Source organism: Coturnix japonica, chromosome 4 (assembly GCF_054131305.1).
Source record: "Coturnix japonica strain WE chromosome 4, WE-NBRP24, whole genome shotgun sequence".
NCBI lineage: Eukaryota > Metazoa > Chordata > Aves > Galliformes > Phasianidae > Coturnix > Coturnix japonica.
The window spans coordinates 17,965,827-17,993,670 of NC_140666.1; the positions used below are offsets into that span (position 1 = coordinate 17,965,827).

The 27,844-nt window shown below is 41.2% G+C and overlaps 2 protein-coding genes and 1 long non-coding RNA gene across 10 annotated transcripts in view; 2 read left to right on the top strand and 1 right to left on the bottom strand.

Moving 5' to 3' along the window:
* Positions 1 to 2,317, bottom strand: part of LOC116653361 (uncharacterized) — a 75,521-nt gene extending 73,204 nt beyond the window's left edge. For 2 of the 4 annotated variants that reach the window (XM_085544660.1, XM_085544661.1), the window contains exon 1: positions 581 to 1,927. In XM_085544660.1, the coding sequence (XP_085400786.1) occupies positions 890 to 1,801 (912 nt within the window). In that variant the 5' untranslated portion in view covers positions 1,802 to 1,927 and the 3' untranslated portion in view covers positions 581 to 889. Of the gene's footprint in view, positions 1 to 580; positions 1,928 to 2,198 lie in introns of those variants that run through there. The other 2 variants (XR_014945182.1, XR_014945183.1) reach the window with 2 other exon arrangements.
* The window catches only part of LOC107312880 (uncharacterized), a 345,732-nt gene that overhangs the window by 291,236 nt on the left and 26,652 nt on the right, over positions 1 to 27,844 (top strand). The window lies entirely within an intron of this gene.
* SLITRK4 (SLIT and NTRK like family member 4) lies at positions 1,086 to 8,754 on the top strand. Of its 5 annotated transcripts, none has more exons than XM_015860689.3 (2): positions 1,086 to 1,284; positions 3,958 to 8,754. In XM_015860689.3, the coding sequence occupies exon 2, from the start codon at positions 4,008 to 4,010 to the stop codon at positions 6,519 to 6,521; it is 2,514 nt and encodes an 837-aa protein (XP_015716175.2). In that variant the 5' UTR covers positions 1,086 to 1,284; positions 3,958 to 4,007; the 3' UTR covers positions 6,522 to 8,754. The 5 variants fall into 5 exon arrangements, with proteins under 5 accessions (XP_015716175.2, XP_015716173.2, XP_015716174.2 ...); XM_015860687.3 differs by having other exon boundaries at positions 1,134 to 1,375; XM_015860688.3 differs by lacking the exon at positions 1,086 to 1,284 and adding an exon at positions 1,457 to 1,757.

Below are 27,844 nucleotides of genomic sequence, written 5' to 3' on the forward strand. Positions count from 1 at the left end.
ACAGTGGTTTAACATCCAGCTTAATATAACTGGTTAAAGGAAAGCGGACCTTCATCTTTATACATGCATTTCTATGCCTGTGAAAATATACCTATAGACCATATGTTTTCCAAAGGGAGTTTTATGATAAACCTTTGCTCTCTGTTTTGTAAGTTCATTCAAATAAAGAGTTGGAGAAATTTAGCTTACACTTATATGCAAATCCTTGTAAGTAATGCACGCATTCCCTTTTATGTGAACACTACTTTGTTAATAGCTCAATAATTAAGGGAGTTTACATTTTAAACACTTCAGTTTTTAATTGGCTGAATATTAATCACAGATCACTTTCAGTTCTGTTGTGATATGCAAATTATTGATGTCTCAGATGTATTTGTTTTCAGGTATCAGTCTATCCACATCATGCAAAGTAACATTCTGCAATTATTTCAATTAGATGCAGCCAGCCTTCAGAGCAAGCTATGTATTTCATTCCTGCCAATGAAGAGAGCAGTTGCCGTTTTCCACCCCTCATGTTTACTGCCCAGAACTACCACTCACAAGCAGTATGGGGATAATGCATAAGCAGTTAGTTATCTACCTGAAGTACGTTCGCATTCACAGTAAAGGACAAACAGTTGAACTCCTCTTGCAAGACGTCATTTGGTTAACTGGTCCTTCTGTCTGGGAAGGAGATGTCACCTTCTTTGGGGGTTTTAAAAATCACATTAGAAAACATAAATAGGAGTTCTTAATCAGCAGAATCTGCTTTGCACAAGTGCCATAGCATTAGAGGAATTTTACATCAGACTGCAGCTGTTACCTAAGCAGAAGCGGAATTCCACCTAGCCACAAAGAACGAGGCACACGAATAGCTGCGTTGTCTCAAGACCGGGTCGCTCGCATCTCCTCACAGCGGTTTTGTTCCATAATTGCGATTCACATTAAATGCAGTAAATGTTAACCATCCTGCCCACTCAGTTTCCACCTCTACTTTTGTTTCAAGGCGGGGGAGGGGGGGGGCAGCCTCCAGAAAAGCCGGGGAGGGGCGGGGGGAAGGGGGCAGGGGGTTTCCTTTCTTTCCCCTCCTTTTCCCATCCGCGGCGCGCAACCCGGCTCTGTGCGGACGGGGGCGGGATGGCCCCGTCGCGGCTGTGCCCGGGACCGCACTTGTAGCTGCGGCCGCCCCATGGCAGCCCCGCGGTGCCCGGCCCGGCAGCGGGGCCCCGCGGCTCACACCACCCCGGAGGGCACCTCCCGCCGCTCCGCTGCTGCGTGATCTCCGCGGGGTTCTCTCCGGGAAAGGTAACGGCGGCGCAGCTCCTCCCAGCGTGCGGGAGCGGCTGCGGGATCGCTTCCCCGGAGCGGCGTCTCCTTCCCCTCCGAGCAGCGCTCGGTGCGTGCGTGTGTGTGTGTGTGTGTGTGCGCGGCGAAGGGGAGGGGGCTCACTCTGCGTGCAAGGGGTGGGCGAGAGCAGTGCGATGGGAGCGGGCGCCCGTGTGCAGTGGGATCCTCTCCCCGTGTGCGTGCGGGGGACAGCGGTGTCGGGGCAGGGCTCGGCGGGGCGGTTGCTGCATGCGGAGGAGCCCGCCGGGGTACCGCAGCGCCGGGCTTCGCATCGTTCCGTGCTTCGGCACCCGACGCGGCCAACGGGGCACACCCGGGCGGGCTCCCGGCTGCACCCGGCGCTCGGTGCGTGCGCGGAGCTGCCGGAGAGGAGGTCCCTCGTGGGGAGAGCGGCGGAGCAGAGCGGGGCCGTGGGGAGCCCGACTGCCGAGGTAGGGAAGGCGCCGAGCTCGCCGCGGAGCGCCGCCGGGAGCATCGCCGGGGGCGGGCGGCAGCCCCGCTGGGCGTGTGAGTGCGGGCGGGGACGGGGCCGCGGAGGGGCTGCGTTTGTGTCGGCGTTTGAATAGCTCCTGATTATTCCGAAGGTCTTGTTATTACTACTGTTATTTTAAGGGGGGAGAGGGGGGAGGGCAAAGCCGAGGTGGCAGTGCTTCCTGCCGGACCTTCTCCGTTCGCATCTTCCTGGAGCCCCGGGCTAGCGGCTCCGCACAGCGCTGCCTGCTCGCTTCCCTTCCCTTCCGGCGGAGTGGCTGCGGCCGGGATAACCGCTGGAGGTGTGGATGGGCTGGGGGACGTGATCTGTGCAGTGTGAATTCTCTGCGTGATGGACTTTGCAAAGGTGCGGGAAGAGGGTGGGGGAAGTGCTGCTCTACCTTGTTGCGAAGGGCTGAAAGGGACGAGGGGCTGCATCGCCGCGTTGTGCCTGATCCAAGCCGGAGTGTGCGCGGTGTGTGAGCGCCCGCGTCCCTCCTGTGTTCCCCCGCCGGGAGGCAGAGGGCGACGGGGCGCCCGCGATAGAGGGGAGCCGGCAGCAGTCGAGCCGGCTCCGGCCATCGTGTTGCGGCAAAACATTGCGGTATGTCTGCACTCCTGGCCGGGCTTGCGACCCGCCGGCAGCGCCGCGCAGTGCCCCCGCTCGGCACCGGCCGGGCCCCGGGGCAGAGGAAGAGGAGGGGACCCGAGCGTGGGCGAGGCAGGGATACGGAGGGGAGGATGGAGTGGAGTGGTGCGGACGTGGGGCTGCCTCCGGGCATGGGGCTGCCCCCGGCCGGGAGCCTGCGGGAGTTAACAGCAGCTGCTCCGCTCTCTCTGCTCTCTGTGGTCCCTCTCCGGGGCCTCCTTGACCCCTTCAGCTATCCCTTTCTCTCTCCCTTTCTTGCTGCCTCTGTTTTCCCCCTCCCTCTTGTCCTTCTGTCTTCCCTTCCTTGCTCTCTTGTCCCTCCTCTGCCCTCCCCTCCAGGTTCCCCAGCGCATCCTTCGCTCCCTGTGGCTCCGATTCCCCTTCCTCCTGCTGACTCCTGCTTTCTCCACTTCCATCCCAGCTTCCTCCTTTCAACTCGGTGGCTTCCCACGGCGGGAAGTGAGAGGGACAACAAGTTGGGCACTGGGGCAGTGGGGAAGGTGGGGGGAGCAATGCTTCGATTATTGACTGATTTGCTAAAGGGAGTGGGAGAACTAGCTTCTGAAATGCTCTGGCTCCAGTTCTGTGTGAAAAATGGCAGCTCAGCTGGATGGGCTGTACATGAAGGCTTCTTGAAAGCCACCTCTGTATCAGTGCAGGATGAGAGCAAATTACATAACATTTTGCAAGAAAAGAAAAAAAGGAAAAAGTTCTTCTCAGGTTTCAGTAGTGTCAGACTGATGAACTGCGACTTACACCCTGCGAATCAGGGTATTGTTATTCTGGGGGATGGGGCTGAACACCTGTGCATGCTTCTTCCATACCTGTGTGCTTCCATTGGTCCCCCACGGCTGATCTTCTCATTTTCCGGACAGTTCATTGTATTTCTGTGATCAATTTGCTACTTATCTATTCAAACGAGGTATGCTGAGCAACAGAAGCAGGGTGTGTGCATGCCTATGCATCCCTTGAGTGAATTTCACTATTGTAGTGATGATAGTCTGTATGGTTTGATGCTATAGATACCTACACTGAGTACTGGCATTGCTTTCTGTGACGGCATCTTCATCTTTTCTATGTTGTGCTTTCCCAACTCAGATATTTGGGCGCGCGTAACATTAGCATTTGTGTTTAATATCCCTGAAATGCATGGCAGTGTATGAGCAGTGCAGTATCGGGGAAAGTATACATGCATAAAATTGGAATCTCCTTTGGTTATTTCACTTTGTTAGTTATGCATGTGTGTCATGTACAGCAGATAGGAATATTTGACAGACCTTACAGTTATTTGTATTTATCTACATCAATTTACATTCTGTGTTTGAAATTCTAGCTCTTGTGTATTTGATGTTAAAATCTTTCACGTTGTTCTAAATTCAATGCTTGTAGTTTATCTATAATCCTTGGCAGATACAGTAGCTTGGTGGAATACAATTTTTAGCCCAAACGACTTTTTGGAACAATGACAACTGAAAAACGTTTTCTCTTTTCTTTCCTTCTTTCTTCCTTAGATACTTTGTCTTTGTTCAGGAGCCTAAGGTTGCTTGCTGATCACAAGAAGATGTTTCTGTGGCTCTTTCTGGTTCTGTCATCTCCAGTTTCTTCTACAACTGCAGATGCTGATATATCTGTGGAAATTTGCAATGTTTGCTCCTGTGTTTCGGTTGAGAATGTACTCTATGTCAACTGTGAGAAGGTTGCAGTCTACAGACCTAATCAGCTTAAGCCGCCATGGTCTAATTTTTACCACCTCAACTTTCAAAACAACCTGCTAATTATTCTATATCCAAATACCTTTCTTAACTTTACACACGCGGTGTCCCTGCAATTGGGTAATAATAAGCTGCAGAACATTGAGGGAGGGGCCTTTTTGGGTCTTAGTGCGTTAAAACAGTTGCACTTGAACAACAATGAATTAAAGATTCTCCGAGCTGACACTTTCCTGGGCATAGAGAACTTGGAGTATCTCCAAGCTGACTACAATTTAATCAAGTTTATTGAGCGGGGAGCCTTCAATAAGCTTCACAAGCTGAAAGTCCTGATCCTTAATGACAATCTGATTTCATTCCTTCCTGATAATATTTTTCGATTTGCTTCTCTAACCCATCTGGATATACGAGGGAATCGAATACAGAAGCTTCCATACATTGGAGTTCTGGAACACATTGGGCGAATTGTTGAATTGCAGTTGGAAGACAACCCCTGGAATTGTACTTGTGATTTGTTGCCTTTGAAAGCATGGCTGGAGAACATGCCCTATAATATCTATATTGGAGAAGCTATCTGTGAAACACCCAGTGACTTGTATGGAAGGCTGCTGAAAGAAACCAATAAGCAAGAGCTGTGCTCCATGGGGACGGGGAGTGATTTTGACGTACGCATTCTCCCTCCCTCACAGCTGGAGCCCGGTTACAGCACTCCAAATGGTCACACCACTCAAACGTCAGTGCACAGATTAGTCACAAAGCCGCCGAAGACTACAAATCCTTCGAAGATCTCGGGGATAGTAGCAGGCAAAGCACTGTCTAATCGCAACCTCAGTCAAATTGTATCCTATCAGACCAGGGTGCCTCCTTTAACTCCTTGCCCGGTTCCCTGCGTTTGCAAAACACATCCTTCTGACTTGGGATTGAGTGTAAATTGCCAAGAAAGAAATATAGAGTCAATGGCTGAACTCCTACCAAAGCCGTTAAATGCCAAGAAATTGCATGTAAATGGCAATTATATTAAGGATGTGGACACTATGGATTTTGTTGAATTTGAGGGGCTGGATTTACTCCATTTAGGCAGCAATCGGATTTCGGCGATCAGAGGAGAAGTTTTCCGCAACCTTACAAATTTACGGAGATTGTATCTCAATGGCAATCAGATAGAGCGTCTGAGCCCAGAAATGTTTGCTGGCCTCCACAACCTGCAATATCTGTATTTGGAATACAATGTCATTAAAGAAATCTTAGCAGGCACCTTTGACTTGATGCCGAACTTGCAGTTGCTGTACCTGAACAACAACCTTCTGCGAAGCTTGCCAGCATACATTTTTGCCGGGGCACCACTTGCCAGGCTGAATCTGAGGAACAATCATTTCATGTATTTACCTGTAAGTGGCGTTCTTGATCAGCTAAAATCCCTTACACAAATTGATTTGGAAGGTAATCCATGGGACTGCACTTGTGATTTAGTTGCTTTGAAACTGTGGCTTGAAAAATTAAATGAAGGTATTGTGGTGAAGGAATTAAAGTGTGAAACGCCTGTACAGTTTGCTAACATTGAACTTAAGACTCTGAAAAATGAGATACTCTGTCCTAAACTTTTAAACAAGCCATCTGCTCTGTTCACTAGTCCTGTCCCCGCTGTCTCTTTTACGACACCACTGGGACCGGTTAGGAGTCATCCTGGTGGCCCAGTTCCACTGTCCATCCTAATTTTAAGCATATTAGTTGTGCTTATTTTAACAGTGTTTGTTGCTTTTTGTCTTCTTGTTTTTGTGCTTCGGCGCAACAAGAAACCAACTGTAAAGCATGAAGGGATTGGAAATCAAGAATGCAGTACTATGCAACTGCAGCTAAGAAAGCACGATCACAAATCAAACAAAAAAGACGGATTAGGCGCAGAGGCCTTCATTCCTCAAACCATTGAGCAGATGAGCAAAAGTCATACGTGTGGCTTAAAGGAGTCTGAAACGGGCTTCACGTTTGCTGATCCACCAGGGCAAAAAGTCATTCTGAGAAATATGAATGACAAGGAAAAGGATTTATTGCATGTGGATTCCAGAAAAAGACTTAGCACAATCGATGAACTGGATGAGCTATTCCCTGGGAGGGATTCCAATGTATTTATTCAAAATTTTCTTGAAAGTAAAAAAGAGTACAACAGCATAGGGGTGAGTGGCTTTGAAATACGTTACCCAGAGAAACAGCAAGACAAAAAAAACAAGAAATCTCTAATAGGTGGTAATCATAGTAAAATTGTAGTAGAACAAAGGAAAAGTGAATATTTTGAACTAAAAGCTAAACTTCAAGGTTCACCTGACTACCTACAAGTCCTTGAAGAACAAACAGCTTTGAATAAAATATAGGTCATGCAATCTAATTGCCTACAGTGGACATTTATTTAATGATGAAAGTGCCTTTTGTTGTCTTCTAACTTCCAAATACTATATTATATTGGTAGGCATAGAGGCAGGTGTATTCGAGGGTGTCTGATTAACTGTAGCTGCATATGATTTGTCAATTAGAGGAGAATTTCCTTAGTAGATTTTACTACATAAAGCTCATGCCCCGTGGAATCCTGTAGGGATACTGCAAACTCTATTGCCAAAGGGATGCTTTATACACGTTACACTGAATTTAACCTCAAGAGGCATATATGTTTTGTACCTTAAATGCAAAACCATCGTCTCCTTGTGATTTGTTAAAGCAAACACAAGAAACTTGGTACTGGTGTTCATACCTCAGCTGGGTCCTTCATCCTGCACGTGGATTTAAGTTGGTGGAACTGGAGTAATCCTTTTGTGGTGTTGTAATGGCACTGTTTAAAGATTATCTGAAAAGTAACAAGCATGCAAAGAGAGAACATTCGATAGTATGTGTAAATTGGTTACATTTATGGCCTGCATCTTGAAACCACTGGAATTATAATGTTAAATTGTGCAAATATTTGTTTAAAAATATACCATGAATTACATACCTGCGAAATAAATTCGACCACTTGAAGCATACATGTCTATACATAACATTAACAAAAAAAAAAAGGAAAAAAAAAAGGAAAAGAAAACAGATCAACTTGACTTCTGCGGTATTTGTGGCATCTGAAGAAAATATTTGCTGTTTATGCAGAAACCGTTGTAAGACTCATCTCCAATTAAACCTAAAGTTCCTTCTCAGTTATGTGAAAAAAACTTGCAACCCTAACAGGTTGTCCAAAATTGTCGAAGTGCTTACCGTGTGAGCGTAGCAGAAATTATTTTTGTAATATAATTCATATTTATGAAATACTTTGTATACTAAATAGGAAAATATGTACTCCTTAATATGTATTTAATATGCCTGACTTGTTTTCCTGATCGCAATGCATTAATCATTCGATATAAATAAAAGCAGAACAATATACCAAACTGAAACCGGGGGATGTAATGTATAGAGTAATCCGGAGTTAAGTGATCAGGTATCATAATAATAAAATTGTTCTGTACTATTCTTGTGAAATTAGCATACTATCTTATTTCAGATTTGGTACCAATGGTGCATTTTGAAATAGATTCATTAGTTTTTTAGTATTGTGTCTCAGGCAATTATTTTGCCACCAGTCGTCTTGCTTTTCAGGGTTTTACAGCTTAATCTGAGTAGTTTTCACTATGTGTATTTACAGGAATTCACGATAAAGGTAATATTTTCATTGTATATGCATACAGTTTCTGTTCTTACCTGTCTGGCTTCCGTCAGTCAGAAAAAAAAAATTTAAGAAAAAGATCAGAAGAGTAAACAATATAGCAAATCACTTCTATTTAAAAACACGGTGTAAAATAAATATAGTGGTCTCAGCTCAGAGTATTGTGTATCTCGTATCTAGAGAGTGAAACTTGCATTTGTGAAAGCTGAATGTGAATAGCTAGGAAGAAACAGTATTCAGGAGAATGGAAAATCCCCACTTATCTCACTTAGTAGATGGTACCTTGAGATAAGGGTTGAGATATATTGCTGAAGCATCATACAGAAAATCTGCACTGTGAGATTAACAAAAGTTCCTTGACATGAACAGGAATTTTTCCATTCATTTCAAAGAGCTTTGGATTAGACCCTCTATCTCCTTTGCTTCCAGAACTGTGTTGTTTTTGGTTTTTTTCTTTTCTAAATCCTCATCCACATTTTATAATCAACACATAAATCAATCAAGATTACGAGAATGTAAATACTAACATTTGTCATGAATGTGAAACGAGCAACTGTTACAGCAAGACCCAACAGTACCACTGTGGAAAAGGCTATGTCAGCTCTTTCCTTTAGAAACCACTAATTTCAGGGCTTTATGGCACTGCTGTAAAATTTTTATTCCGGAATGATACTTGGCAAACAGCCTGCAGTATATTTTGACAAAGATTCCAAAAAAAAAAAAAAAAAAAAAAAAGAGAAGGAAAAAAAAAGAATACTCACACTGCTTCTTTATTCCAGGGAAGGCAAAACAAAAAGACATTCTTCTACTTGCAGGCATTCGTTTCTGCTCTTGTAACTTAGAAAGAGGGTTATTTTATTCTTTTACCCATGGTATGAAGTATATAAATGACTGCAGATAATAAAATGATAACAGATTAATGAATGGCTGGATTTCTTTCAAAAAGCTGCTGCTGTCCATGCACAATAATTTACTTCCTTCAAGCTGTCACAGGGATTTTCAGGAGATGGATACTATGCACGTATGCATTTCTGGCATAAAAAGCTCTTAGTTGCCCAGTAACACAATACATGGCCAACACTCAAAGGAGAACATTTGAGCTCGTTGTGTTGAGAGTGTGTGGATTAAGGAGTTGGTAAGGACACATTGCCATGAGAGACCATTAATGGCTCCACCGTCTGGCTGAGGATAATGGATCCTGGGGCTGCCCTGCGCAGCACTGCATGCCTCGAAGGATGTGTCAGTGTTCACAGGGATTTGCCAAGGGATTTTCCAAAGCATGAGGCTTCTGACATGCTTCAGTGTATTGTCAGAGGCAGTGGTGTCCCATACCCTTCTGTTGAAGTCATGTATGAACGTAGAAGCAAATTTGCTAATACTACAAAATGATGTAAACCCGATACACTTACAATGAGCATGGCCCTGAGTTAGAAGAACACTTAACAAACTCCTAAGCTTAATCTCTTTTTTTTTTTTTTTTTTTTTTTTCCCCTCCCTACCTATTATCTTCTGTTCCCTAAGACAGGAAGAACTGAGCCATTATGCTGTACCATTACATTGGGTCAGATTTTCCTACCCTTTGAGGTCCCAGTCTCATAAAGCCTTTAAACTTAAATCATGTATGGAGTTGTTATTCTTGAGCTAATAACATAGTTCCTGCCCTTAAGTGGGTCTTAGGTGGTATTGTGTTGTTGACTTCCAAGAGAGCAGGCACAGCAGTGTTGCGTATAATGCATAGATCCTCTCTAACTACAAGCTGGTGGTTGCTGTGTCCTCAAGTTGTTCGTTGACCATTCTGGGATTATGCAGCTGAATGTGGATTCACCAGCATAAAGATTGCACAATCTGGACCTTCCTGTAGAAACTGTCTCTGGATGTTTTACATTTGTGGTGCAATACGTAGGCATAATACTGTGAGTAAAGAATGCAGAAGTTGGCAAAGCACTATATTTCTGTGGCACTGTTACTTTGAACCTTAATATCAGTTTTATTTCCTCCATGTTTTGAAACAGTGTATGCATCTGTACAGCAGTTTTAGTGTAACATCCATTCAAATCTACAGTGAGTCGTTCTGAGAAAGTGGCTCTTCGGAAGTGGCTGAACAGATGTTTGTTTTATCGGTTTGAGTGGCCATGATTGTAAAATGGCTGTTAAGACCCATATACATAAACTCAATCAGTGGTGGTGTTAACATAACCTGTTGTGTTCATTGTATTATAAAGAAGTTTACATTTTTAAACAAAAATCAATAAAGTGTAATCATTTCCTTGAAAAAAAAGGTGCAATTTTATCAGGAAGCATCTGCTATGGTACAAGAATGTGAGGCCATTTTGTGAGTTACATTTTGCATTTAGTGTTCAAGATCGACAGCGATATAGAAATCTAGTATAGTAACATCTCTTTAAAAGTGATTTTTATTTGAAAAAAGCCATAATGACATTATAAATGATAAAAGGCATGGCCTCATGAAAAAAAATGTTAACAGATGTGTCAGAATCAACAAAACCCATCCAGAACTTGATGGTAGTATAATGTCTATTATATCTTTTGCATGATTTGTATATTGATATTGTATGAAATGAACACAGTGAGGTTTTTTTTTGTTTGTTTTTGTTTTGTTTTCATTGTTGTTGGGTATTTTTGTTTGCTTGTTTTGTGGGTTGATTTCTTTACTGGTTGCATCCAAAGAGTTGGGTAGGAAATATCAAAAGAATGTATTTATAATCACTCTATTTTTAAATAAAATAAAGAAAACAAAATATATCGGTTTTATCCTTCTTCAATCATTATTATCCTTGATTAGCTGATAATATAAAAACTTACTAAGTCTAGTCCAACATATGCATAAGCGGTAAAAATACAGATGTTAACAAAGATGGTAATAAATGTACAAAAGGTTATAAGCAAGAGGGAAACTCACCAGTGGTGATGCCTTTGCTGAGGAAGCTGGGGCAGTCTTCACTGAAGAGCAATCTCCAAGAGATGCTGCCTCAGTGAGGGTCAGCCCTTAAATGAGGTCTCAGAGGAGGTGGAGTCGAGCTCCACCCCTTCCTGGAGCACAGCTAAATTACTCTCACCTGTGCTCCCACAGCTGACCCAACTCTTGCCTCAGCTGATTAATCAGTGGTTCAGGCTGTGATTACCAATCTCCATACAGCATTAAACAGAAAACTGTAGGTTATGAATTTTGCTTGTCTTGAGTGACGTCAAAACATCAGCCATCATTTACATAGAATTTTTCTGAAAAACTAATAAAAATGTTTGGTACCACTGTGTTTCTGAAACTAGACTTTGTCACGTGCCTGTAAAATCCTCTTTCGAAACATTTGTATATTGGAGAAAGAGAATCTGTCATGTAGTTAAACATACATGTTTTCTAACTACTTTGGACAGTTTATTATAATTTTTTTTCTATTGTATTAACCAAATCCTGGTTGCTTTTGTAATATGTATAGTACCTCAGACAACAGTTATTTGCTTTAGGAACATGGGCAGTATTTATTTTTTGTTTGGGTTCTGAGATCTTCAACATGGGAATGATCAGAGAGAAAATCCCCTAATGCCTTGATTCTGCATTCTGCACCCTTCTCATTAGTCATCTTGAATAAAAGGAAGAAAATTAATTTATCTTTAATCCTTTACCTATAAGAAAAGAAGAATAAGTGTCCATACACTATTCTAATTAGTTAGGTTATCTTTTTATTATTATTATTATTATTATTATTATTATTATTATTATTATTATTATTATTATTATTATTATTATTATTATTATTATTTTATTTATTTTTTAAATGAAATTTGAAAAGCCATCTTCAGGCAGTTTAACGTCCAAATTTTGATTTTATAGTAAAAATGTTTAACAATGTCTAGTAAAAAAACATAGTGGGAGGGGAGAATATGTTTCTAATTACGCTTCATTCATCCTTATGTATTCTGACTGGTGTTGTGTTGAAAACTAATAGTAGGAATGTTAATACTCAGGGACAAATTCCTCTCAGAAATGCACTATGTAAACATATATTAGTATGAAAGCATGCAAATGGAAATCAGACTTAACTCAGCAATCTTCAGTGGAATCAAATCAGCCTTACTCTGGTGAAGACTAAAGCAGAAATTCACCATAATATGTGAGGAGCTGATACTTCTGGCAACGAAAGAAATAACAAGTTATATTGGTTTTTTACTTGAAAGAAAATATAGTCTTACTTTCTAATCATTAGTGTGTGTAATAGAGATGTTCTTAATTTCATATAACAGTTGGACAGAATATAGAGTGGGTGCAGTCCTGTGCCCATTTGATGCCAGAGAAACTCTACTGATTTTAGAGCTGTGGGCATTCTGTTGTTGTAGTATGGATACAAAGCTATTAAAATATGCTATTTTAATACATAGACTTGGAATACAGGGTAGATAAAATAAATACACTATGTTAATAATGCAAGTTATCTACTAATACAGGTTATTCCCTAAGGTGGAATGCTCCCTGCTCCTCTCACTCATTAAATAGTATCTACTTGGAAGTATCTGCACTTTACTTTTCATTTTATTTGTGGTCATTGGCAACATTTGATATAATTCTTTAATTTCCTGAAAACAGGACATTTTGAACAGACTGTTATTTCTGAAGTACCAGTAATTAGTCCCAGACTGATGCTCTACTATATTGATTTTTCTTTGTCTTGCTCACACCAGTTGTCTAACAATAGTTGCAGAAATGTTGTAGTCATTTCATGCTAACTCATTTCTTAAAACCACAAACAACCAGGACCAAACAAACAGAACCCAAACTGGTGCTAATGCTAAATTTTATGTATGTATGTGTGTATATGAGTGTGTATATATGTATATAAATATATATGTGAGCATGCACAAAGATTTAAGTGTTTCTGTGAGTCCATTTGGGCTTTGTTTAATCAGCAACCAAAATGTGATCTTTATATTGCATAATAGCCATTTTGCCTATGTGCGATGACAAGTTGTTCTCTGTTTCCTTTACTCATAAGCATTTCATTTCTTGATTTAATTCAATGTCATTTCATAAAATCATTAAATCATAAAGTTTGGAAATGACCACTAAGAAAGATCACCTAGTCCAATTGTTGCCTCATCAGCACCGTGGCCACATTTCCTAGAGATGTGTGCCCTGTGACCAGCTGGGTTGTCCTTTCCTTCCATGCTCACACTTCACCTTCCCCAGTCTTCTACGGGAAAATGTTTGTTTAGAAGCTTTAAATGTTTCCAAAGAGACAGACAAATAGAATTTGTCAAAATGTTAAAATAAAATCAATAACCATAAAATAACAAACTGTAGGAGTCTTTCCTGGATGGTTTCTGAGTCACATCAGATGATATGTGATGTAGAACATATGACATTCAGAACATCAAGTGATAGGTGATCCAGAGAGGAATAGGAAACAGTTTAAGCTTCTTGTGGGGAGATTCTGAAGCTGGACAGTCATAACTTTTCATGGCTGCAAGCTGTGCGGTGTAGAGGAGATGGGATTCTGTCAACTGAATCCTGGCAGTCATTGTGGGTTAAATCTTGCAGACATCTGAGAGATCTGAAACCCATCAAAAGAAGGTTTTAATGTTACTATTCACTGACTTGCCTTGGACAAGTTAGTTAGATTGAAATGGTAAGGTTTTTAAGTTAGCTATGGATACTTCTGTGTTTAAACGGTTCTTTTGTATGCAGTATACTCCATGCCTAATGTTTGTTGAACACGTGTTTTGGTAGAGACTTTCTTCATGAGATAGGTTGGTGTTTATATCTGAATATGAGCCACTAAGCAGTAAGTACATCTCAAAGAACAGAGTCACATAGGGTAGATTGTTTTGACAGATTTTGAGCTCTTCACTGCAGGAAACGGCAGGAAACAATGTACCTTACAGCAGATTTCCTTGCTCCCCGACAGGATTTTGGGGACTTTGTGAGCCCCTCTCAGTGGGACATTCTTCTTGTCTGCACACCATAAATAAGATGCCAGATCACCAGTCTGTTGTATGTATAGCCTGTGTTTGTTTATACCCAAAAATAATGCAGGAGAAGAGTGGGAGAAGAATCCTTTTTAAGGAAAATGGAATGAATTTAAATTTGTTTCACTATTGAACAACAACAACAACAACAACTCAAACAAAACAATCAAACAAAGAAAAAACCCCAAACTATTTTAAAGAATGGTCAGCTGAGTGATATCTATATTTATATCTTAGTGAAAATGATGGAAAGCACATAGTTTGTGTCTTATTTTTAGCATGCAGCTTTTCAACTTGCTCTACTGTTGGCTTTGTATATGCCTTGGGAGGCAAGGAACTCATGTGCAGCTCAGGGCACAATTTATCTGCTAAGATGCATCCTAACTGTCTTGCTGCTTTTCACGTGGTAGAAACTGAATGCAGGGTTCTGAATGCTCCCCTGTTTGTTTGAATGGGTACTGAATCAATGAGCACTCTTCAGGACTGGTCTTAAGCTCCTGGCTTGCAGCCAGAGGTGTGTCTGCAATTTGATGACACTGACAACAATACTGCAGTCGTGACACAAGAGTGATGCCTTTGGGTGGGGTTAGCACTGAAAAAATTAGAGTTCCTATGTTTTCCCTCTTTAACGCTGCTGCATGGTTGCACTGCTTTATCATAGTTAAGATCATTACTTTTGGGATCAGTTCAATGTACGTTTTCAAATGAAATCAGGAGATATTGTCTAAATGTCCAGAAAAAAAGCTTTTGCTTTTAATTCCCGTGGTTTTCTAAGATGTAAGAAAGAACAAACAAAGAAAAAAAATCAAACTATATCATGAATTTCCTAGAGTTATTTTATTTTTTTCTTTAAATTCAGAGCAGGTGATTTTTTCCTTAACTAAGTGGTTTTATCTTGTAAGTATATTTTGGAATGCAGCTGTTGGAGCAATGCCATGAACATGATTTTGTGATTTTGTTACAAATAGTAATGTACACAGTCAGCAACTAGCAGAAATAATGACCAACAGGAACAGCAGTGTGACACATTCTCTGTGTGGCTTTGTTGAGTAATTTATACCCTTCACCACTTCAGCATGCAACAAAAGGATTACATATTTTAAAACGTGTTGGTAAGGATTTCCTTACATTTATAATATGCTTTCAAAATGAAAGCAACATGCAAATGATGACTATTATCAACATACAATCCATTTCAAAAGGAGACTACCACTGCACTGTATAGAGCACTCTATTGTTCAGGTTGAGAAATATCACTGAAAATGAATAAGCTGGATTTTCCTTTCTGTATACTTTTCTCCTTCAACAGTTGAATAGAGCTGTTTTCTTTATACAGAGCAATACAGCTCTCAGCAATATGCAAGAAAACATAGAAGCTGCGAAAAAGATAAGCAAATATATTCCCTCCAAGGAGAGTATCTGCTTTATATATATATATAAATATATTCAATAACATGTGATTGAAACCTATAGTAGTTCCAGATTACGCTGGCCAGCTGTGGGACTGAGGTGTAGAAGTGGAGTCGCTTCTGATTTCCTTTATTCACACAGATATTTCCTTTGGCATTAGACATGCATGAGGTCAGTTTGCCTAGAGTTGCTCAGTGCCACATGGGGTTGAATGAACCAAAGTGCTTCCTTATCTATTTATGCAGGTGTTTATCAGATGTACCCAGGGGCAACAGAAGCGTGAAGATGAATTTTTATGATGTGTCATCTTCAGTACCCCCTGCAGCAGCCTTCTGTAGCATGGCCCACCGTGCCCAAGGCCCAGGCCAAAGAACAATAAAGAGAATGTCCAGAGCTCATTAAAACCATTGTATTGACATTGCAGGAAAGTGAATTAAGCAGGACTAGCAGACCTAAAGTGTGGGACCAGGCTAGAAAAGTCTGTTCATATGAGGTGTTCTCTGTAGTACAGTTAGAGCAGATCCTTTGTCATATTTCTGTAAAAGTATCTTTTTTCCCTCTGTGTAAATAGCATGCAGTAAAACTTGCATTAACAACGCTTGATGACTCCCTAATGTACCAACCATAATATGTGTCCATGTGCAAAATCATTTCCACACGTTGTTGGTAAATATTACTGACAGTGGACTGGGTCAGCCATTTTTTATCCCAAAGCCTATTGTGGTGGCCAGACAGATCCTCTTGCCCGATAATTGCTTATACTTTTGTTATTCAGAAAACGAATGAACAATTCTCAAAACCCTCCATTTCTCAGCAACAAAGCAACAAAGAAAGGTTTACTCCTTTATTTTTTTTTTATCTCATTCCTTTGTGCAGCAAAATTCCTTTAGTCCATTTCCAACCCGTAAAGAACAATGTAAAATCTTCTACAGGAAAACACCAATTTGTGTAGTGCACTGAAGATGGCACTGTAGTAACAACTTCACACTGTGAATGATAAGGAATGCTTGTGTTTATTGCTGAGAATTTATGATTTTTTATTTATTTAGCTCAGCTAACGTAAAGCCAAAGGTCAGATTAATGGAGCACCACCTGATATCGCTGTATTTAAGGTTGGAGAAGTGTTTCCTTTACTTGGATTTATCCACAAGGAGATTCCGACCCAGCCCATGCTGTGTGGAATAGCTTATAAATGATCTGTGTAGAAAGCTTTTTTTTAATTACAAAGAAACTGGAAATGTAACAAAGAAAATCGTTGATGTTAAGATGTTGCTTTTACACAACTGTAACCCTTGGGGGCTGTGTTAAGTCTGCAGATCCTGAAAGACATGGCAGACCCCAGGGCAGGGCCTCACGCTTATTGGTTTCATTATGCAAACCTTCCAAAAATCAGTTTCTTGTAGAGTTCGGAGGGTTTTACTCATGTGAAATAGCATCTTCAAGTTAAATAAATAAACAAGCACATACATACAAAGAGTGGTAGCGATAGGTAAGAGTCACAATTTGGTTAGTAACGATTTGTAGTAAGAATAAAGAAAACCAAACAGATTTAAGCTGACAGTTCTATAGGGCTGCAGTAATCTCTTTATCCATTTCTTTATCCACCCCTATTAATCCTTTCAATCAGACCAGGTGGGAATTTTGGTTTGTTTTGAAGTGTGTGAATAATTGGGCCCCTGTGCAGCAATTATTTCCTCACTGCTACATCCATCATTCGTACCTAAATGATTTTGGAGGGGATTAAAAATGGAAACTTTTCTTTTTTCTTTGGATTTTAAGCTAGTTTCACAAGTTCATGTGAACTACCACCACTGGGCTTTATTTACTTATTTATCCATCCATCCATCCATCCATCCATCCATCCATCCATCCATCCATCCATCCATTTATTCACTTGTTTACTTATTTATTTAGTGTTGAGGGCTTTATTTACTTGTTTGCTTATTTAGTGTTGAAAAAAACTCAGGGTTTAAAACTCCAAAAATTTCCATGATAGACTGCAGCTGCTCCAGATGACCTACTAATTTCTATCAGCAAGTTGAAAGTAGGGGGGAGTTCAAATCCCTCAGAATATGGTGCTTAGGTGCTGGGCTGTAGGAAGAAAAATGCCTCTCTGATGGGTGTTTAGCTTTTTTTTTTTTTTTTTTTTTTTTTTTCCTGTGACAGGAATGCTGCAAAGCCAGCCAGATGCTGTGTGTCTTTAGGAAAACCTGTGCACAAATCTGGGGTGTCACATCTGGTTAAAAGTCCTGGCTCCTGAGCATTCCTTTCTGTGGCTGTATGCTTCTTCCTTCTCCTTGCAGGCATTGTTTTTTTATTGGTTTTTTTTTCCCTCTTTTTAGAAGCTCCAGCCTTAGCCCAAGTGTGGTGGGAGGGAGAGAAAGCAGCACTTTGCTTTGCTTGGCACAGGCTCTTCTGATCGATTAACAACTGTTGTTTGCTTCCTCAGACATCCTTAGTTCGTGTTCCTCAGTGGGAAGGATGACAGTCACACGGGGCATGGGGAGAAGTGTTATGTGAGGCATTTCTAGTGGAGACAGAAAGAAATAGACACAAAAATGTGTGGCTGTGAAAGTGATTCTGTCTGCGTTGCATGCTGGCACTAAAGTGGAAATCAGCGCGGGGACCATCTTCAGGCCCTGGATGAAAGCTGAGCTGCTAAACCCCAGCTCTGCAGCATCATCCAAGGTGAGGGCCCAGGAGCTCAGCAGCAAGTGCTTTGGGGTTAGGGCTTGCAGTCTTTCTTCTCCCACACAATAGGCATTTCAGAAGCCCTTTGTGTGCAGTTCTTCAAAGATCTGGGAGTTAAATAACTAAATATGTTTAGGGCCTTGATCTTGGAATAAATCTGGTGGTAACTCTTTAATTATCCCAGCAGGGTGCTCCTTTCTGCACATAGCACTCCCCAGCTGCTTTCACTCTGAACCTTGCTTACGTTTGCCTTCTCTGCCTGCCCAATTCTTCTGACAAGAAAACTGCAGTTCTCTCTACAGAGAAGGGTGGAACACTGGTTTTTGCTCAGGTTTGAATGACAACCATCAGTTAATCAACTGTTTGTGCCAGTATCCTTCTACCACAGCTTCCAGCTACATTAAAACAGAATGGAGGGTGATAGAGAGAGTCACGAGCGAGGCAAGTAGCTCATGGTAAGCTAAGGGCATATTTGAGAGACACTGAGGGACAAACTGAAGCAATTTGTTTTGAAGGTCCAGAGATGGATTTTTCTGTTAGAGGTGACTTTGGGATCATAGGATTGCTTAGGTGCTTGTGAAGCACTTAGCAAGCAAATCAATGAATTATGTGAAACAGGCTGAGCTGCTACAAAAATGTGCACTCTAACTTATATACTCAGGTAAACTTTCAGAGATCTCTGTGATGCATTGGCCATTAATAGTTAATGTATCACATATTAAATATTTCATTCTGTATAGTTCTTAAATGGAAAGGTGATGGATTGTGTTGCCTACAAGAATCCATTTATAAAGATCTGGTCGATTTCTCCTTTTGAAAAATATTTATACCCAGTTTGCAGGAGGTAAAATGTATTACGAAGAGATTGGTTGTGCAGATGTGTTGTCTCACTTTAGTTTTGAAGAAGATGGGTTGGTGTCAGAAAGCAGTATTTGTATAGCAAAAGGGAAGTCATGAAACTGTAGTGAAATTGCCACCTCCTTCTTCATCATCTCCACGATCACTCTGGGTTTGAACAACTGCTTCTACCTCCCATGGCTGATGAAGCAATGATTACATGAGGACTTGCATTAGCATAGGTTGTAGTGCAAGGAAGATACAGAAACTACACAGTGTCCTTGTGTTTGTGCTGAGCATTGCAGCCATGTCCCTGCACCTTTGGGACTTAAGGCCTTTGTTGCTATAGTGCTTGTGTCCTTGGGACTGGAACCACTGAAGCAGACCAAAACAGAAGGCAGAAGAGATGAAACATTATCAGAAAGCAGTGTTGTGCAATCTTTCTACTTATTTTTTTTGTGTAGCTATGTCACTTGAAAACTTCATGCCACAGTCTGTCCTGTTTTTGTCATCTCATGTAGCCACCACCTTCTCCTGCTTTTGCCCCATGCACAAATTCTGGTATATATTGAAAGCACTCTCTCTTAGTTTGTTTCTCAAGCCTCCCACTATGTGACAGACCATGAACACCTTCCTTTTCCTCTTCCAGTAGTTTATGCTCTGAATCCAACAGAGAGCTTTCTTAGGTCTTTAGTAGCAAGCTTAAGGTTAAGCATTTGCTTAAGCATGTTGCTAAACTGTGTTTTGCTGAATCTCAGCCAAAAGAAAACAGATGGGCTAATTTTCTCTGATGTTCTTCCGTGAGCCTTCAGGAGAGCTGTAAGAACAGCAGTATTGAAAGGTATGCTCCAAAGCAAGTGAAAAGCAGAGCTAGGAGATGGCTTTGAGTTCCCTGACAGGCTGGAGATTTGGGGATCATACTTGCCCTGCTTACTGCTCCTGTTCCAAGGAAGAATGCCACCCTCAAAGGGTGTGTCATCCTTTATAGCAAGTGTCATCCAACCTGTGAGGCTCCCTTATATCTACAAGGTCAGAGTCAAGGAACAGCAGTCTTTGCTGTTTGTCAGCAGGAAACAGCTGTGGCTGGACTGCACTCAGTGAGTAGGACTTTTCTTTCTGATTCATCATCCTATCTCTGCTGTAGCATGTTTGAAATAGAATTGTGCTCCTGACAGCACTTCTGATGATTTGGAAGGATCACAAACTGTTGATGTATCCTTAAAGCTGCTCCCTTTTACTAAAGAGTAGCTTGTATAATTTACCATGGTTTAGAATTGAAAGATTTTTGAGACTGATGTTAATCCATTAGAACTAGGTTTAAAATACTGACCAGTGTCCATCACTCAAGAAACAATGATAAGTTTAAGCTTTTGAAATATGTCACATACTTCAAGTAAGTATTAAATAGTGGGCTATATAACATATCAGTGGGAAAAAAATGTTCTTGTTAGCTTAGGAGTAGAGATTTGTGGAGCCATGCTTTTAAAGGAAATAAATAACCTTGCTCACAAACAAAATGCTGCTAATGTTCATGTTCATTTTCAAATGTGCTGACTGGAGTGTGAGGTCTTAAAAGAGTGCAATACAGTCCTAGGGAAAGACAGAAAGTGATCACAGAATTAAAAGTTTTAAAATAATTCAAGAACAGTCTGAATCAATGCTACATTAGCAGTATTTATTGTTTCAGTGGTTTAGGTTTGGTGGTTTTTTGTGTGCATGGTTTGGTTTCTGTAATTGATGACATTCCTGATCTCCATGGGGAGCCAGCTTGTTACCAAAAAGTGTCTGTTTATAGTTTTAATGCCAAATAAAAAAGTACACGGAAGAAAGGAAAGGTAGAATTTGATCTTTAAAATGTCTTTCTCATGAATTATTTATACTATTTATTCTGCAAGATCAAATGCTGTTTTTTTAAAAAAAGTATGACAGAGGTTGGATATGAGCAACAAATCTTTGCTAAGAAAGAGAAAACAAAAGCACCTCCAAACCTCAAACAAAAAGTTTTCCTAAGAAATATCAAAGATCTGTGTTGGGGGACTGTAAAATGCAGACCCAAATCTATCAGTTTATTTTTACAGAAAGGTGTTGTCAAACTCTTCTCTGATCTAAGTCTAAACAGCAATTTGCAGATTGGGGTGGCAGAACACAAATCGCCTTCATTTTTTAGAACTCCACAGGCTGGAAGAAGCCACTGCAAGCTTTAGCTTCTGTAAAAGCAGAGAATTTCAGCTCCCTTCTCTTCCCTTTGTGAATGTTGAAGTCCCTTCATTTAATACAGTGAGCAATGGAGCGTGTATATGAACTTCCAATCTCACCTACCTTAATTTTTTTGTGACCACCTAGAAGACAGCAGTGGACATCTTTCTAAATGTCCGTAGATATTTAACAGGGAAGGGATGCAACAGGAAAAAAACAAACAACAACAACAAAAAACCCAACACACACAACAAAAAACTTTTTAATCAGTTTTCTGAGTTTAGGCAAAGCTGAATTTGGCTTCCTAGAAACATGTGATCTGAAATATGAAGTGAAAGGTGCAGATGATGCCCAGAAAAGAGGTTTTGCACTGAGTTCATACATCTGAGTGGAAAAGATGGAGAGCTTTGTAATCTGTGTTACTTTCCAGGTTGCCTGGGGCAGGTGTGCCTGCTCCTTGCTGTCCATTTGTATCTACGACTTGCAGGAAGCTCATCTTCCATGAAACCCACAGCTCCCTGCCAATGAGCTGGAAGTATTCTCAGTCTTGTCTTCCCTCTGAGGGTGAAAGACGTAGGCTTTGGGTTCAGACCCATGGTATTTGCTGCTGCAGCAACACTAGCTGACTTGGAAACTAGCAGAGAAGCGGGATGTGATTCAAGAGATCTTTACATCTATGTAACCATGGGTACCCAAAAGATGCATAACACCAGTGTTTACAAAGCTTAGTGAATTGTTTCCAGAAATGGGAAGCACAGATTGTGAGTTCTCCCTGGGACATATGTGCAGAGATGAAAAGTAAAAATAATGATAGTCTTCTATGCTTATGAAAGAGTGTTCTGTTGTGTGTTCTACTTTCAGCTATTCTGACTACAGTATACTTTGATGGCAGTGGGTTTGTGGCTTTGATGGCTATGGTAGACTTTGATGTCTGAATTTCTTATTTAATGTTAGGTAGGGGGTAGCAAATCACTAACAAAGAGGTTTCTCTTTGTATAGGATATTGCATCAAGCAACTTCTGCTCATTTGTTTAAAAAAGTCTCTGAAATGCTCATTATATTTTAACACATTTCCCCATATAAGGCAGATTGGGGCATTTCTTTTAGTGCTAGTTTGTTGAAAACTATTTTTTTTCTCCTCAGACAAAATGCAATACTGGATCACAACACTATGGAACTGATTGGTAGCATGAGGACTGGAGTCTGCTCGGGCTGTAGTGACCATGCAGTGCTGGAGTTCATGCTCTTGAGGGACATTGATTGGAAAAGAGTAAAATCATTAAGCTTAATTTTAAGGAAGCCAAATTGCAGCTCTTCAGGGAGTTACTCAACAAAATCCCCTGGGAGTCTGTCCTCAAAGACAAGGGGGCAGAGCAGACCTGATGGACCTTTAAGGATGCTTTGCTCAGGGCAAAAGAGCTCTCTATCTCCCAGTGCAGGAAGTCAGAAAAGGAAGGCAAGACACAGTCATGTCTGAACTGGGACCTGCTGGTCAAAGTGGAGAGTAAGAATAAAATGCAGAGGCATTGGAAGAAGGGACAGGTAATCTGGGAGGAGCATGGGGATGCTGCTAGACTGTGTAGGAATGGGGTCAGGAAAGCCAAGACCCAACTGGAACTGGATTGACAAGGGGCACAAAGAAAGATAAGAAAGGTTTCTATCTGTAAATCATACTATCCCCCTCATCCACCCTCCTGAAATGGATTCCACAAATTTTGCCTCAGTCTGCACTAGTGAAGCCCTACACACAGCCACTGAGTGGATGATTTGAAAGGTGGGAACCGGGGCAACATCACCCCTCCTGTTATAAGCAATGGCCAGCTTTGCAACTGTTTGAGAAACCTGAACATCTCTATGTCTATTGGTAATGATGAGGCACATCCCAGATTCCTGAAGGAACTGGCTGACCTAGTTGCCAAGCCGCTCTTGATTGCATCTGAAAAGTCATGGTGGTTGTGTGAATTCCCTGGTGGCTGTAAAAGAGGCAACACCATACCCATTTTTAAGAAGGGCAGAAAGGATGGCCTGGGGAGGGTCACAAAAATGATCTGGGGGAAGGAACACTTCCAAACACTTCCACTGTAAGGACAGGCTGAGAGAGCTGGGCTGTGCATCCTGGAGAAGGGAAGACTCTGGGGAGATCCAGAGAGGCGGTGGTTGCCTGTTCCTTGGAGATGTTCAAGGTCAGGCTGGACTGAGCTCTGAGCACCTGATGGAGCTGAAGGTGTCCCTGTTCATCGAGGGGGAGTTTGACAAGGTGACCTTTAAAGGTCCATTCTATGATTTGATGAAAATGAATAGTTCTGAAATCAACAATTGCCATCTGTTTCTTTCTATTCTACTTCATAAAACATTTTCTACTCTGAAGATGAATGTCTTCTTCAATCCCTCACTTATTCACTCACTCATTTGTTTATATGTTTTAATCATTCAGTTTGAAGCTAGATTTAGAAAGGATGTCTAGTTAAGACTACAAGTAACAACAAGTAAAGACACACAAACAGAAGAACACAACCCTTTCAGGACAAGGTCACCCAAAGCAACATACCCTTCCTGCTGATGCATTCCCAGAGATTCACAAGTATCATCAAAACCTGTTGTTTTTTTTCAGTAGAGCTGAACAGGCTGCAGCAGGGAGCTACAGAAAATAAATAAATAAATAAATATACATTAAATATTAAAATGTTCTACTTTGCAGTAAAATTTTAACAGTTTTTTAAATGCTTACTGCTAAACTGCTAGAAGAAATCTCATTTTTCTTGCTGAGCACAAAATAATCTGTTACAGGTTGATGATATGTGTGCCAAAGCCCTGTATGATATGTGTTCATATGTGTGCCTGTATGGAAATTTCTACATGAAATTGAACATTTCCTGGATTTTTCCAGAGTTTGAAGAAAAAAAAACCAAAAATCAGTCCTGATAAATTCCAGCAAACTTCATATGTTGCTGATTTCAGTAAGAACAAAGGATCATCCCATCTTGCATAATCCTCCAGATAAGGTCAAAAGAAACATACATTAGAAGCCCTAACATTAATAACTTGAGGCATTACATTACTTATATTTACGATATATTCCTCACATTCACAATTTAATGTCATATCCTTTCCTCTGTATTTAAGTTGACATGGAAATGCATATGAATTAGCAGCTGCAGAAGTCAACTGCTTGGAGACACTGATCAAAGCTGGAATGGCAGTAGCAGGAGGTCAGTGCCTGCAGCAGCTGTGGGACATGGTTCTTGTTCCTGCTCAAGTGCTCTGTGTGCTATTTTACGACCTGATGGTGGTCTGAAAAGGAGATGAAAGATGAGGGATTGCTGGACAGTTGCTCTTGAATGAAAACATGGCATTATCAATAAAAAATACCTCAACTTAAAGCAGCAGGAGATAAAAATTCACCCTTTCCTTCACAACGCCGCCACAGATGCGCTCAGAGCTCTTGATGAAGGAGGAAGATTTCACTGAGCTTTACTGGTCTCTCAGATAGCCCCTCTGTTTTTAACAGAGGTTAAACTTAAATGCCATATAATCAGCAACTCTTGTTGACTTAAAATTACAGCGGGGTCTCAGGCAATTTGGGAACTCCCTGCCAGCTGACTGCAGCCAGTTGGAAGTGGCAATGCAGATGCTCACTCACGCATTCAAATCCAAGCACAAAGGTGAAGCTTTTTATCCCCCCCTTTTAACAAAAAATCACTCTACCATAAACGTGGCAAGATGCAAAGGTTTGTGAAGAAAGCATTTACTTCACAGTTGGGTTTTGTTGTCTTTCCATTTAAACACCGCAGCATTATGCAGTATGTGCCTTCTGCTTGTTTAGGAGCAAAGCAGTCTCCCCAAATTAAACAGATTTATGCACTCAGTGGGAAAACTGACCATAAAGAAAAGCCATCATTTGATCCATGCTATTACAGTGGTTTGTTCAGTGGCTGAGTGAGGAACCTCAACACTGATGTCACTTTCCCACAGTGGGTTTGTTTCTCAGTTAGCTCTGCTGCCATAACTAGATGTCAGCTCAGCTCCCAAACAGCATCATTTTTATATTTGATTCTCACTGATGATTTCACTTTTTACAGTTACACCCACCAACTTGAAGCACCCTGATGCAAGGCAGTATTTAGGGGCTTTGCACTGTACACAGCAGTGGGGAATCAGCAATAAAAACGTTCCTCTGCAGTGCTCACTTGTAGCAGGCAGGCGATGCAGGGTTCAGTAAGAAGCATCATTTCAATGTGCCTTTTTTCCTCCCCTTTTAAACAAATGTTACAGCAGGACTGCAATGTGCCAATTTACAGTACTTTACTATGAATATTATGATAATGACTATTTATCTTATATCCTCTATATCCTGGATCTAACATATTTTGTAAGAAGCTTAAATGTTATTAATTTAAAGCACCACAACGAACACCCATCTGGCTTTCATGCCAACCTTGGAGCGGAAAGAGGCTTAACAGTCTCATAACCTGGAAGGCTGAGTTGCGTGTGAAGATATTCACGTTTTGCGTCTCGAGATTTCTTTACAGCAAATCTTACTTTTTAAAGCCTAATTCTCCAATGCTGGAGGTTAACAACCTAGAATAGTTTGAGAATCGTGTAAGCCCCGCGGCCAGTTCTTGTCTGCACAGCTCCTGCATTGAGCTGAAGGAGGGACGTTCACCCGTCCGAATGTGGCCGGAAGCATCTGTGATAAGTGTGAAGAAGGAAACCTGTGTGGTCAGATGTACGGGGGAGGGATGGGGTGAAGCCGAAGTTTGGCTCAGAGCTTCCGCATGGGCCCCGTTGCTGTGGAAACGACAGCCTTTGTCTGCAGTGCTACCGCATCTCTATACGTTCGGAAGAGCCATCTCTTCTCTGTGTCATTAGGAGGGGTCTGAAATGAAGCTGATCAATTCAGCTTCTGTGCTGTAGACAGTAACTTAAATTGTGTGCTTAAAAACAAGTAATGAATCACCCTTTTATGCGGCGACATATAGTTCCATCCCAACGCCATGCTGTGCTGCTTGGGGAGAAGAAAAGGAAGGAATAATAAAATTGGAACCGCGCTTTTAGATTCAGTTGCTCACAACCTTTCCCATGTCCTCCTTGTCCTCCCGAGCAAGGCAATCAGTAAATATTCCCCCTCTATTCATCCATTACTTTGTGAATAAGATACTTTTATGTGATTATTTCTTAAATTAAAAAGACTCAAGCTCCAAGAAGTAGATGCTTCCACTTAGAGCACATTTTCTCTGCTATTTGCAGTTTGTTTGTGTGAGTGGCTGTCTGATTGTTGCCCAGGCAACTTGAGCAGGCGTGAATTTGATTAGATATAGTTTCGCAGATGTGGGCAGTGTTTCAAGCATTGTTTGGTGTTTCTGTGTCCGTCCAAGAGAGAATTCAGTTTGTTAACTTTTAAGAGTTGTGTCTATTTGAAGGTAGGGGTGAAAAAGACAAGGATCTTGGTCATTTTTAGCTGGAGTTATCTCAGCTTGCTAGTTACTGTTTGTATTGAGGACTGACTTGTTCTTGTACAGAAGTCATAGGATTTTTAGAATAGAACAAAGAAAAATGTGGAAAAACTCCAGTACTGACAGCAGGGAGATGCGTAAAAGCACAAGCTGTTTTATGGCCTCCACTAGAGCAGATTAAATTGTTATCATCTCTCTAGCAGCTAAAATCGTTAAAATGTGGGGACTATTTAGTCATATCGTGATAATAAGAGTAGCAGGAACATATTTTGATATTTAGCTATGCACAGTCTGTCTTGTGAAAAGACAGCATGGTACTTTAACTCACGGCATTGCTGCTCAGTGTGTTTATTTTTTCCAGTGGATGTTGCAGATGTAAACATCTGCTGGATGTGTAGCTGGAGGACAGCAGTTTGACATTCTGCATGAGGGCTCATGATGAGCAAAGCTTACCTCCTTTTCCCTTTAAAAAAGCAGAAGTGGGAAGCAGAGTTCAGAGATGATAAAGAAAAAAATGATCCCCCTGCACCTGAGCACCTTGGGCTTCAGGATGCCATTCAGTCTAACAAAGACATAAGACTTCAAGGGAACGTTTGGCTCAGTTTCCAGATACAAAATACAAGGGAGTTGAGATTTTCTGTACTGTTTAAACACCACAATAAACAGGATTAACTATTTCACTGTAAGTACTGGCTCGAGTTTGCAATGACCTGCAAACAGGGCTGAAAACAAGCCTTTCCCACAGTGTGCCGAGTAACCTTGAGAGCTTTATATACTTTCTGCAAATGTGCATCAGCATTACTTCTTGTGAGCGAATTAACTCTTCTTTTATGACCCCATTCTCGAAAATGAATGATTTGGCTGCCAGTACACTATAATTCATACCTGGTCTGTGATTTTATAAAATTGAAACCTTCTTCTGGGAACATTTTTATTCAGCTTTTTAAGGAAACACAACTTCTGTGATGACGCTGTCCATCTATATGTGAGTCAGTTACTTGCCTGCATTTGATTTTCATGGCAAAGCACAGCCAGATTTGCAAATATCAACTAATCTGATAGCACAGAAAGATCTGGAAGAAGTTCCTACACATTCTGTTAAAATTGGAAGCTGGGTGAATGGGGAAGAGCCTTAAGTTATAGAAAAACAGGGAGAACTCTGTTGCTCTCAATTGCATTTAGAGCTGCTTTATATATAAGCAATAAGCCTTTGGGCAACTCCTGCTAGCACAGCACAAGGCAGAGGTGTTGTCACAGCATGATGACCAGGGGAAGGCCATGGGGACCTGAGGGACCTGCTCTCAGAGACCCAGTTAATAGTGGGGTACTGGGAATGTGCAGTGCAAAGCTCACTGTGATAGTCTTTGAGAAACAGGAGTTATGAGGGGCACACGTCAGAATTTGTCTTTTCTGATGCTCTTGAGATAATTTGCTTTACCACATA

Excerpts from the sequence above, each read along its gene's own strand:
- SLITRK4 (XM_015860689.3), top strand. The coding sequence starts at position 4,008 with ATGTTTCTGTGGCTCTTTCTGGTTCTGTCATCTCCAGTTTCTTCTACA.